Raw genomic sequence first — 13,403 nt, forward strand, 5'->3', positions numbered from 1 at the left:
ATGCCAGGGGGATTGAGTGGTATGGAGTACAGGGCGAGCCTGTGGTGACAGAGGCCGGCAGGACATTGCACCAGCCTGAGGGGTGCCATGCGTTCTCCCGTGGAAGTTGTCCCTGAATCCCAGGACCCTGGCAGTGGTGGGCTGCACAGGCTCCCTGGAAGCGGGGTGTGGATATTGACCTGTGCTCGTACACTGGCTTCTTGGTGGCCACAGCAGCAGCCTTAGCGTCTCATGCCCGTCTCTGTGGCTGTTAGCCGTGGCTCGCGCCCGTCTCTGGAGCTCCTTTAAGCAGCACTCTTAATCCCCTCTTCTCGCACACCAGGAAACAAAGAGGGAAGAAAAAGTCTCTTGCCTCTTCAGCAGGTCAGGACTTTTCCCCGGACTCCCTCCCCGCTACCCGTGGTGCACTAATCCTCTGCAGGCTGTGTTCATGCTGCCAACACCAGTCCTCTCCCTGCACTCTGACCGAAGCTAGAACCTCAGCTCCCAGCCCCGCCTGCCCCAGCGGGTGAGAAAACAAGCCTCTCGGGATGGTGAGTGCCAGTCAGCACCGATCCTCTGTGTGGGAATCTCTCCGCTTTGCCCTCTGCAGCCCTGTTGCTGTGCTCTGCAGCCCTGTTGCTGTGCTCTCCTCCACAGCTTCGAAACTTTCCCCCTCCACCACCCGCAGTCTCTGCCCACAAAAGTGCTTCCTAGTGTGTGGAAACCTCTCCTCCTTTACGGCTTCCTCCCACTGGTGCAGGTCCCATCCCTATCCTTTTGTCTCTGTTTATTCTTTTTTCTTTTGCCCTACCCAGGTACGTGGGGACTTTCTTGCCTTTTGGGAGGTCTGAGGTCTTCTGCCAGCATTCAGTAGGTGTTCTGTAGGAGTTGTTCCACAAGTAGATGTAGTTCTTGTGTATCTGTGGGGAGGAAGGTGATCTCTGCGTCTTACTCTTCTGCCATCATCCTGTTCAGTCTCTTCCCTTGTATTTTGTTTGTCATTTTTCACTTGTTGCTTTTAATAATTTTTCTTTGTCTTTAATTTTTGTCAATTTGATTACTTTGTGTCTCAGTGTGTTTCTCCTTGGGTTTACCCTGCCTGGGACTCTCTACACCTCCTGGACTTGGGTGACTATTTCCTTTCCCATGTTATGGAAGTTGTCAACTATAATCTCTTCAAATATTTTCTTGGGTCCTTTCTCTCTCTCTTCTGTTTCTGGGACCCCTATAATGTGAATGTTGGTTCGTTTAATGCTGTCCCAGAGGTCTCTTAGGCTGTCTTCATTTCTTTTCATTCTTTTTTCTTTATACTGTTCTATGGCAGTGAATTCCACGATTCTGTCTTCCAGGCCACTTATCCGTTCTTCTACTTCAGTTATTCTGCTATTGATTCCTTCTAGTGTATTTTTTTATTTCAGTTATTGTATTGTTCATCTCTGTTTGTTTGTTCTTTAATTCTTCTAGGTCTTTGTTAAGCATTTCTGGCATCTTCTGAATCTTTGCCTCCATTCTTTTTCCAAGGTTTTGGATCACCTTCATTATCATTATTCTCAATTCTTTTCTGGAAGGTTGCCTATCTCCACTTCATTTAGTTGTTTTTCTGGAGTTTTATCTTGTTCCCTCATGTGGTACATAGTCCTCTGCCTTTTCATTTTGTCTATCTTTCTGTGAATGTGGTTTTTGTTCCACAGGCTGCAGGACTGTAGTTCTTCTTGCTTCTGCTGTCTGATCTCTAGTGGATGAGGCTATCTAAGTGGCTTGTGCCAGCTTCCTGATGGAAGGGACTGGTGGTGGGTTCAGCTGGGCATTGCTCTTGTGTGCAGAGCTCAATACAACTTTAATCTGCTGGTCTGCTAATGGGTGGGGCTGAGTTCCCTCCTGTTGGTTGTTCAATCTGAGATGACCCAGTACTGGAGCCTACAGACCCTTTGGTGGGGCTAATGGTGGACTCTGGGAGGGCTCACACCAAGGAGTGCTTCCCAGTACTTCTGCTTCCAGTGTCCATGTCCCTGTGGTGAGCCACAGCCGCCCCCTGCCTCTACAGAAGACCCTCCAATACAAGCAGGTAGGTCTGATTCAGTCTCCTATGGGATCAATGTTCCTTCCCCCCGTGACCTGATGTGCACTCTACTTTGTGTGTGCCCTCCATAAGTGGAGTCTCTGTTTCCCCCAGACCTGTCAAAGTCCTACCATCAAATCCCAGTTAACTTCAAAGCCTGTTTCTCTGGGAATTCCTCCTCCCATGGTTGGGAAGCCTGACATGGGGCTCAGAACCTTCACTCCTGTGGGTGGACTTCTATGGTATAATTGTTTTTATGTTTGTGAGTCAACCACCCAGAAGTTATGGGATTTGATTTTATTGTGATTGCACCCTTCCTACCATCTTGTTGTGGCTTCTCCTTTGTCCTTGTATGTGGAGTATTTTTTTGGTGAGTTCCAGTGTCTTCTTGTCAATGATTGTTCAGCAGTTAGTTGTGACTCTGGTCCTCTCGCAAGGGGGAGTGAATGCACATCCTTCTACTCTGCTATCTTGGACCAATCTAGAACATGTGAATTTTTAAGGACACAAATATTCAGTCTATACCACATGGGTTTAACATTTCCCTGTACCTATAATTTTAGAAGAAAAATATTTCTAGCATTATTTTGAAAAATGGGAACATTTAAAAAGCAGTATGCCATGAAACACAGTTTGGAAGATGGTGATTTAGCATAAAACTTTCAAACAACCAGAATTATAAATTCTCCTGTCAATCTTTTTTTATTATTCTTGCCAGGTTTGCCTTTGATCTCCATTGCTGAATTTATGAATATATACAATATTCTGTATCTATCTGCTTAAGTTTCCAAAATCTGATTTCACTACAACCTTGGACTATCTTTGAGTGTTAAATTGGAGAACCAGTGTTATTTTTGTAATTCTGTTAGAAAATGGTTTTTATTGGGAGAATATTGAAAATAATAGTTAAAATATAAAGTATAAAAAAAGTTGGAAACTGATTTAAGAAAATGTTAATCTATTATTTAAAATTATATTTTCAGAAACCAATATATTTTGAAGCATGATTAGAGGTATAGCATATAATTTTAATATTACATTTTTGTATATTTCAATGGGAAAATACATTTAATTATAGAACACTATTACTTAAAATAATTATTAAAGTTATATCTTTATATTAAGGAATGTTTTGGAAATAGACTTGTTCATCACCTGTTGTACTGAAAGTGCTTGCTACTTGTATGTTCTTTTATGTTATTAAATTGTAGAGGAATATTTATATTAAATGCTAAATAATATGATCTTGTTAACAACAAAATTACTTAGCAAGAGTATTTACTTTTCAGGATAAATACATTTTTAACTGCATGTCAATTTTCTATCTATTGATAATTCTATTTTATCATTAAATTGTTCTAAGTGTTAACCTTTTTTGGCCAAAGAAGCCATCACTATAATTCCAGATTTAACCCTTGGGTGTATTTCTGTGTTAAAATTTCCAAGCAAGATACGTATGTATGAGGTCAGGCTCCCTTTGACTGGGATGCTTTGGCCTCAGAACTCAAGCCTTTATTAAGTTGCCTTTTCCATACAATGGTTGTCTTGCTCTTTCTAGGTGATGATGCCAGGGAGGCAGTTAAACATGGTTTGGACGGGATCTTGGTGTCAAATCATGGGGGTCGACAGCTCGATGGGGTGCCAGCCACTGTGAGTTTTGGCAAATGCCTCAACTGGTATTCCCATTTCTATCCCACTTTTGGCTATCTCTATGACTGCCTTTCCTTCTGTATATATTTTTGTGTGAACACTCAAGGTAAAATATGTATGAATATAGGTAAGAGCTCAGATTTTAAGTTTAGTGGCAAGTAACTACTTAAATTAGATCACTATTCAGTCTATTTATTTGTAAACTTATAAAAGTCTGTGTTAAATACCCAGCCATTAGTAGGCAGGGATTATTCCTGTTTTCATAAATATACCAATAAGTATATTATAAATTGGAGTATGAAAGAAAATATTATGCCATGAGTTTCCTGGAGGTGGGAGTTGAAGGACTACAGAGTGAGGGCAGGTGGAGAAAGGAGGTAGAAATCCTGTGGTCCAGGTGAGGAGATGTCTGCTGCAAACAAGCTACTCTGTTGGAGCTGTGAACTACCTTGGCTGCATATTGGAATCACCTGGGAAACTGTAAAGAATCCTAATTCCCAGGCTGCACCCTAGATCCATCCATCAGAATCTTGCATGACCAGGGGAGGCAGAGGCACTGGTATTTTTGACAGCTACCCAGGAGATCCAATGTGAATCTATGTTTTGTATACACTGTATACACTGTGCTAGGCAAATAAGAGTCCAGAATCCAGATATAAAAGTAAACTAAACTGGCTGGAATGATTTGGGTTGGAGTTAAAACTGTAAAGGAGAGCAATTAGCTCCAAAAAGGCCAAGAGCCAAGGAGTCCAACCAGGGGTTGATTTTAAGATCAAGGATTGGTGGGCCCAGAAGTGGATCAAAAGTCATGGAGGCAGACACATATCTAGGGGTGGATTTCATGGATCCGTGATCTAGAATGGAGGTCAGGAGCTGTAGGTGGAGTGGGGTGGGGTCCCCTTACAGGCTGTCCACTTGTGGGAACATGACCAAGATTCTTTTAGATGAGTCAATGGGATTGCAGTTGCCTTTCACCTCTGCTCTGTTCTCATGTGGACCCCTGTTTTTACGAGTGTGAGTCTAAAAGTGGAATGGGAAAGAGTGAGATGTGTTTGGGGAATACCAAGGAATCCATTTTGTTTGCACTACCTGGTGGGAGTCGGGAGTCCTGGGAAATACACCTGCTAGGAGAGGTCTGGGAGGTGGTCCTTTAATATTATGTCATTGAATATGCAATAACAAAGCCCTGAGTTAGCAGCAACGAGTATCACAAATTGGACTGTGGCATTACAGGGGGCAGGAAGATCAATGAGGTGACCTACATAATTATGAGAGCCAAGGAAAGAGAGAAGGGCCTGACCTGCTATGGGGCAGAAGGACTCAATAACCCCTCTGAATTTCAGCTTTTTCATCTTTTAAAGTTTAAAAATCAATTAGATTACTTCTTTGGTGCCTTTAAACTTTAGTGTTCTATAATCTCAATTATCTATCATAGGCAAAGTAAGCTAGCATCATGTAACAAAACTTAAATAAATATGTATCTACAAAATAATGTGGATGGACTTCCTAGGTCATCATTTCTGAGCTGGATCATCATATGCATTTCCCCCTTTTGTCAGAACCATTTAGTCATAGTTAATAGGGAATGGCTTTAATTGGGATGAATATTTGAATTTATTCAAATAATTTAGTAAAGTAGTAGTGGATTACTGTTGCATTAAACTAACAGGCTGATTTAGCTAAAGCCATGGATGCTGTGTAGGTTAGGGCAGATTGAATGATGACGGGGGCTATCGGGTATACGCATTTGCACTCAGACTTTTTTGTGAAGCACTAATGGGCTAATGATAGGAATGAATCAAGTCTTTGCACGCAGTCAATAATTAAAATCATAAAATTGGAAGTTGTCAGCTCTTTCCAATTCAGCATTACTTATAAAGACCCACCTTTTTAGGTGATATTAAACATTGCCTGCAGTGGAGGGTGAAGAGCTCTTTTGGGCAGGGAGAAGATGGTCACAGTTCAAGGCTTTTCCGCTGATTTATGACTCTCTTTTGTGTGAAGATGTAGACTTAGTGTGCAGGCCAAATTCAGTTTGTTTTCTAAAAATAAAATTTAAAGCTACTGAAATCAAATCTAACTAGATTTTAAGGGAAAATATCTAAATGGTGTGATTTATTTCCTTCTGGCTGAGGGGATATGGAAACTTATCTAAAAGAGTTTTTTGAGTTGTGGTCTCAGAGACTATTTTAAGAAAAACAATTACCCTCCCCTTTGCATGATGTGTGCATGAGAGGAGATGCTTGCTTGAGTTTTGCCTCCTACTTTAGAGCAAATTTAAGGTGCATGACAATGAGAAGAATGTGAAACAGTATTGAGTTTATAGTGAAGGTGTTTTTCTCTCAGTGTGGTGGTTTTGAGGTGTGTGGCAAAAGGCTTGGAGGATGCTGTGGTGTAGAACTTTTCAGTAGATACACAGAAGGACTTGCTCTCCTGCACATTCTGTGACATCATAATTCAGAGCCAAAGAGGCAACATGATTTCACTGGCAGAGCATTGAAATGAACCCAGAGTTTTGGGTTCAAGTCCTTGTCTTGCCTCCTCTGAGGGGTGAGAGCTGGGTGAGCAAGTTGCTCAAACTTTTCAGCCTGAGCCTCTTCATAACGTTGTGTTGGTTGCAAAAATAGAACATCTGGATTATATGATTTGTACATTTCTATAAATCACAGAGTTTCTTTGTATGGAGAAATACTTATCACTAAGAGTCCTAGAACAGGAGTTTGACTTAAGTCCATCTTAATGCAACACTACCAAGAACCACTGCCAGACCCCTGCTACAGCAAAGAGTTTAAAAATAAGTTCATGTTAAGATCCTTACCCTGAAGGTAATAATGTGGCCAAGACTTGTCTTGGAGTAATTAGAGAATGATATGGCAGAAGCAAATCAATTTCCAAAATCCACAGTACTGGAACATCTCAAACTGGGGTTTAAAGACAGATTCTCTGGAGTCTTTGAACCCTAGGAGAATTCTTTTTTCATTTTTGTTTTGATGCTAACTGGACCCAAAATACCTTAAACATAAAAATATGACATTCTTTTCTAGTGAAAATTCTCAACTGTAAAACCTTTTCAGAAAATAAACTTTGGGTTGTTAAATCAGTGTTTCTAAAGTTGAGTCCTTGGGCATATTCTATGAGATCTTTCATTTTTCCTTCTGAAAGGGATTCATGAAATTCTACCTTTGAGGGACACTTGATATATCAGTTAGCTTTTGCTGTGTAACAAACCACTCTGAAATTTACTGGCTAAAATCCAACAGCCATTTATTCATGTCACGACTTTGTGTGTTGGCAATTTGAGCTGATATCCACTGGGAGGTTTTTCTGGTCCTGGCTGGGCTCACTCATATGCATATGTGGTCCATTGCTGGGTCTACTAGGGCAGACTAGTGTAGGATGACATCAGCAGGGATGACTCTGCATCGTCTCACATCTAGCACATTAGGTGGCCTGGTTTCCTAGAGAGCAAGTGGAAATATGCAAAGCCTCTTGAGCTCTAGGCTTAGAACAGGCACACTGTCACTTCTCTCTTGTTCTATTGGTGAAAGCAAGTCACAAGGCTAGTTTAGATTCAAGGGGTGAGGAAATAGACTCTTCTGGCCCCATTTCTCCCTCATGATGGGAGGAGTGGAAATGTCAGGTTGCAAGGAAATGGAGATAGGGAAGGAAATAGTTGCAGTCATTTTTACAGTTTCAAACAATTGCCAGACCTATATGGACCAGTGATTTTCTAAACATGCTTAGTAGAACTTACACCCCCACCCCCAGCCAGGGCTGCCTGGTGAAGCGTGATGGGTAGAGAGTCAGAGGAGGACTTGTGGGCAATGGCCTGGAATCTGTCTCCTTCACTGTTAACTAAAGCACCTCTGGCTTTATCTGCTTTTGTTTGTGCTCAACTGCTTTGGTTTGGAAATCAAGAGTATAGGACTGGATGCTATAAGAAGGTAGAAAGATGGAAGCCCCCTGTGAGTGGAAGTTTTGTGGGACAGGGAGGACCTGGAAATGTGTACCTTGAGCAGGAACAGGAAAGAGGGGGACTCTTTGGGAGTCAGATCCCTGTGGGATTCATTTTGGATTCCTTAAACTGCCTGGCATAATGCCTGGAATCTGCCAGGTAATCAATAAAGTGTTTGATAAATCAATGAATGAGATATACGTATATGTATAGCTGATTCACTTCATTATAAAGCAGAAAATAATACACCATTGTAAAGCAATTATACTCCAATAAAGATGTCAAAAAAAATCAATGAATGGATGGATGAGTGAGTAGTAGTACATTGGAATCTTACCATATTTTCCTGTAGATTAACTCTGCTGGAGATAAGCCTGAAATTAGTTGTCTAAAGAACCTTTAAGGAAAGAAAAGCTGAAATGAATCGTCTCTTAGATGTGTAGCAAGCTGAAAAAAAGGGAAACAGAGCAGTCATAAAATAGTGGATTTTTCTACTACATTTACTTATTTAATCTGCTCTGATCAGAATTATTCTGCATAATATATACACAGTAAAACTGCAGCTCCAGAAAGAAGAAAGGGAGGATAGAAATGCTCAGCTATGGATAGAACATCCTTGTCCAAGGACATAGGAAACACCAATCTGGACTTCATTTTATAACCCAGGATTCACATTTTAAGTATCCTTATTAGTTTATTTTTTAGGCTAGTTTGGGCATTGGAAATATCCTAAACAGACTTGATTTGCGTGACTGTGAAAATGTGTATTGAACCCAAGCTAGCTAATATTTTTCTTTGGTTTTGGTTTCAAATGGGGAAATATGCTTAATTATAGCTTGCATCATCACTTGGAAACTGTAGCATTTATATGTTGATGTAACTTGCCTGACTGTAAAAAGAGGACTATGTATAGGTAAAGGGACGTATGTAAATGGATCCAAAGCATGTTTGGCCAGGCAGAAAAGCCAAAAGGAAAAGGGGAAAATCACACTACCTGCCAAACGTTTTAGGGGCCGTGTTCCAACTGTTGCCTTCACTTCCTCCAAATCTGTAGTCAGGTTTGGTCTTCAACATTTTACACAAAACTCTCTTTAAGTTGAGCCTCTAAAATTTTAGGGGAGAAGTGGGAAAGCTTTTGAGTGATTTCAGCACAATTATTTCTAGAAAAACTGCACTTGAATGTATGGACTTAATTTTATATTTAAATACTTGGGGATGAAAGTGGATAATTTCTACAGATTTTGATCTACAGGTCACCTTGAGGAGTGTTTCCACCCTCAAGTGCAAAGATTCACATCAAAGTAGCCAATTGTATCAGTTACTAGCTATTAAAAATGTTGGCTATTAGCCAACTTTATGAGCTAGAAAACAAAAGATTACAAACTCAGTGATTTAAATCAACAGAGTCTTTATTCCCATGAATCTTTGTGTCAACTGGGGGTCTGCCGATCTAGATTTGGTACTGGTTAGATGGCTGTGCTCCAAGTTTCAGGTCCAGCTGGGCTTGGATGGGGCAGCTCTGCTTGCTGAATATTTTCTCTGGGTCTAACTAAAGGGAAAGCACTGCCTGGGGGATTCTCCTCCCATGCAAGGTGCAGGAGAAAATTGAAATGCATGAGGTCTCTTAAGGCCTATGCCCAGAAACGGCACTCTGCCACCTCTGCTCAAGTGTCATTGGCCAAAGTAGGTTGCAAGGCTAAGGCCACTGTCGAGTAGTGGCAAGTGCACTCTGTTTCTTTTAGTACAAAACACTGCCAAGTGGTCTTGGAAAAAGTGGGTTCAGAGTGGTGTGAAGAATTAAGAACAATAGTGCAATCTACCAGATCGACCTCAATGAGGATCTTATATTCTCTAGTGCTGATATGAGCCTATCATCAATTGCCAATCAAGATGAGGATCTTCAAGGTTCATGTGGTCATTTTCCTTAAAGGCAAGAAAAATGTTATCAGGGAGAATTCTCTAATGTACAGTTGGATGTTTGCTATATTATTATATATATTTGCTACATTATTGTACATATTCCCGTATTTCGGATGGGAAAATCAGAGACTAAGATTTTCTGTGACTGGTGGTGTTTGCATTTTTATATACCATTTCTTCTACCACAACCTGAGTATGAATTTTAACACCTCATTTTTCAATGAGTAAATAATGTTAAGAATAATTTATATGAGCAAGATAATTCATTTATATTTATGTGTTTAATGAAAAAACAGCTCTGTGCCTTTTAAGATCATTACGTTCTTTTAAATTGTGTTTATATATTTTTTGGATCATGATATTTGAATTTGAATATCAGGAATAGAATAAAACCCTTGGATTTTGATAGAAAAATAAGTCACTCAGTTCCAAATTTAGTTGGTTTTTTGTTACTAGCATTTGCACCTCTTTTATTTTAAGAGGGAATAGCTTTACTGTTGATTCTAAACCTAGCCTCTTTCACTCTAAGCCCTGTCAGATGGTTGGTGGCCTGAGGAAGTTGAATTGGAGAACAATTCAGCATGCATAGTATCACTTTACTGACCTCTTGTCTCCACAGATTGACGTTCTGCCAGAAATTGTGGAGGCTGTGGAAGGGAAGGTGGAAGTCTTCCTGGATGGGGGTGTACGGAAGGGGACCGACATTCTCAAAGCTCTGGCCCTGGGAGCCAAGGCTGTGTTTGTGGGGAGACCGATCATTTGGGGCTTGGCTCTGCAGGTAATGAGAGGACAAAGCAATAAATATATAAAACAGGATGACTCAACTGTGAAATAAATCTGTGAAACCATTCAGACTGACTTACTCAAAAGATCTGTGTCTTCTATTTGCTTAGGGAGAGAAAGGCGTTCATGATGTCCTTGAGATACTGAAGGAAGAATTCTGGTTGGCCATGGCTCTGAGTGGTAAGGCTTGGTACTCTCATTTACAACTTCTTTTCTTCTGGGTGTCTTTAGGCCAGGCTCCTTGGTGGAGAGAAGTGAATTTGAAGGGGAAGAGGATGGAATCATTTGGAGTGTAATTCAATTTAACGTTGGCTGCATACTCACAGCTGTAGCGCAGAGTGCTCTCTGGACAGAGGAACTCCACAGTGTGTGCTGTCTGGAGTGGTCACTTAGCCTTTGACAGTCTTCTCAGGGATATTTTGGTGAGTCTTATTAGTACCTTAAGGGTGAACACTACATTGAACCCTTCCTCCTCTCTTAACACATGAATAAGAAATCTAACTGGCTAGTCAACAACTCCATCTGGATGTCTAAGGGGCATCTCAAAGTCTACCTGTCCAAAACTAAACTGCTAACTTTACCCTTTAAACCTGCTCTACCTTCCAACTCTCCAGTCTCAGTTCATGTTAATACTATTATCTCAGTTGCTCAGATCAAAAATCTTAAGTCACTCTTGACTCCTTTTGTCTCTCATACCCTCACATCCACAGAGGTGCTTTCTGTAAAAGAGACCTATTCACCACCTCCTCTGCCACCAGCCTGTCTGGAGCCTTCATGATCTTTCTTCATCTTGGATATTGTGATGGTCTTCCTGTGCATCCTTCCCATCGTTGTCTCTCTTTCCTAGGGAATTTCGGGTCAGCCTATCGTTGCTTCCATCTCTGTCCCAGTCTATTCTGATCACAGCATCAGGGCTATCCTTTTAAACATGAACTCAGGTCATATCACTCTTCTGATCAGAACCCTCCAATGGCTCTCATTTTATTCAGAGTAAATGCTGAAGTCTTTACGATGGTCTACAAGGTCTTATGTGGTTGACCTCTGTCACCTCTCTGACTTCAGCTCCTCCCACTCTCACTCTTGCTTATTCCACCCAGGCCACATTTGCTTCCTTGATTATCCTTGACCATGTCAGACATATTTCAGCCTTAGGGCTTTGGCCTTGGCTGCGCCTCCTACCTGGATGCTCTTTCCCCAGATATCTACGTGGCTAACTCTCCCATGTCCTTCAAGTCTCATTTACATCCTACTTTCTCACAGTGTCCCATCCAGACCACCATATTTAAAATGGCAATTTGTCCTCCACCCACTCAACTTCCAGTTTTTTTCCCTGTTACTATTTCATTATTTTTCCATAACACCTAACACCTTCTATAGGTAATCTATCACATAATTAATTTTTTAATTACATGCATTATGTATTTTCTGTTTCCTCTCTGGAAGTAAGAACCCTGAGGCAGGGATCTTTGTTATCTTTACTGCAGTATCCCCAGTGTCTAGAGCCATGCATAGCATGTAAATATAAGTATTTGCTGAAGGAACGAACAAGTAAATAATCACCATTATTCCTAGTGACTGAATTTGACTCAGAATGGACCTCTAGAATCACCTTGAGTCAATTATCACCTCCTCCACTTTTGAAAGTAATGAGGGCTTCCTTTACTGTGATTCGTTTCACTCAGATTGTCCCCACAGATAGAATTCTGGAGATCAGTGGTCTACACGCTCCTGAGCTGAGGCTGTGTGGACACAGCATCAGTGAGAAGAACGCCATTCTCTGAATCCTCACTCTGCATTTTAATTTGCTACAGACATATCCTAAAAGAGAGCTTTCAGCCACTGACTCTCTATTAAATGTGGCAGAAAAGAATATACTCTTTGTGTTAATAAAAATATGTGCCAGTCATTTTGTGTTAAGGACTGTTTAGGTAATAAAAATGGTCTCATGCCACATAAGATTTGGCAAGCTTACCTTGAATCATAAACCTTACATTTGTCAAGTTTTACATTCCTTGGGAAAACGATTACCTGCCTGATTATTATTGCATTCATTTCATATTAAATGTATGCATTATTTTTTCAGGGTGCCAGAATGTGAAAGTCATCGACAAGACATTGGTGAGGAAAAATCTTTTGGCCGTTTCCAAGATCTGACAGTGCACAATATTTTCCCATCTGTATTATTTTTTTTTTGGCGTGTATTACTTGACAAAGAGACACTGTGCAGAGGGTGACCACAGTCTGTAATTCCCCACTTTGATACAAAGGGTGTCGTTCTTCTCCAACAAAATAGCAATCCCTTGCTATTTTAAGTTCATTGCTTTTGACTTTTCAATGAGTGTCCTAGGAACCTTTTAGAAAGAAATGGACTTGCATCCTGGAAATATATTAACTGTTAAAAAGAAAACATTGAAAATGGATTTAGACAACGTCATCCCCTGGCAGCCTCACGTGCTACAAAACAAAAGATATCCTTGGGTGAAATTGGACGTAGCTAGTGCAGAGGTAAAAAGATAATGATCTCCCTGTTTATTAATCTGCATTGTGTGTGGATATCCCTAAAACTGTGTTCTTAAAATCTAAGCGCAGGTTCAGAAGGCTGGATGTGCCTGGAGAAACAGGAGATTTGAATTCACAACACTAAGGAGATAGCACTTGAGAGAATTAGGATAAGTTGGTGGTAATTTGTGGTTTTTCTAGATACTTTTTAACACCCTGGGCTATTCTACTTCTTTGAATGTAGATTTCCATTCACAGCTTTAGTAACAGAATATATCTGAGTATTTTATGATATAGATTGCTTCTTATTCAGAGAGAAATAAAGCATTTTTTGAAAAGAAGATACCGGGTCAATTTGTAACAGTGGAATTCAACTATTTTAATCTCTGAGCCCGAACTACCTCTCTGTTCCCTGTGCATACCCATTCATTCTCTTATACCTCCTAGTTCCTCTTCTTTACTCATTTGCTTCTTTCCACTCACAGTCACGTGCCAGGCCAGCTACATGCTTTGTGAGGGCCATGCCAAGTGAAGATGTGGGCCCCCTGTTCAAAA

The 13,403-nt window shown here is 40.7% G+C and overlaps 1 protein-coding gene across 1 annotated transcript in view; it reads left to right on the forward strand.

Annotated features, from left to right (window-relative positions):
* The window catches only part of HAO1 (hydroxyacid oxidase 1), a 65,440-nt gene extending 52,251 nt beyond the window's left edge, over positions 1 to 13,189 (forward strand). Inside the window, exons 5-8 of the mRNA XM_065892774.1 lie at positions 3,600 to 3,691; positions 10,186 to 10,344; positions 10,460 to 10,529; positions 12,433 to 13,189. Of these exons, the coding sequence (XP_065748846.1) occupies positions 3,600 to 3,691; positions 10,186 to 10,344; positions 10,460 to 10,529; positions 12,433 to 12,503 (392 nt within the window). The 3' untranslated portion in view covers positions 12,504 to 13,189. The remainder of the gene's footprint in view (positions 1 to 3,599; positions 3,692 to 10,185; positions 10,345 to 10,459; positions 10,530 to 12,432) is intronic.
* The last annotated feature ends 214 nt before the right edge of the window (positions 13,190 to 13,403 follow it).

The sequence above is a fragment of the Phocoena phocoena genome, chromosome 15 (assembly GCF_963924675.1).
Source record: "Phocoena phocoena chromosome 15, mPhoPho1.1, whole genome shotgun sequence".
Classification (NCBI taxonomy): domain Eukaryota; kingdom Metazoa; phylum Chordata; class Mammalia; order Artiodactyla; family Phocoenidae; genus Phocoena; species Phocoena phocoena.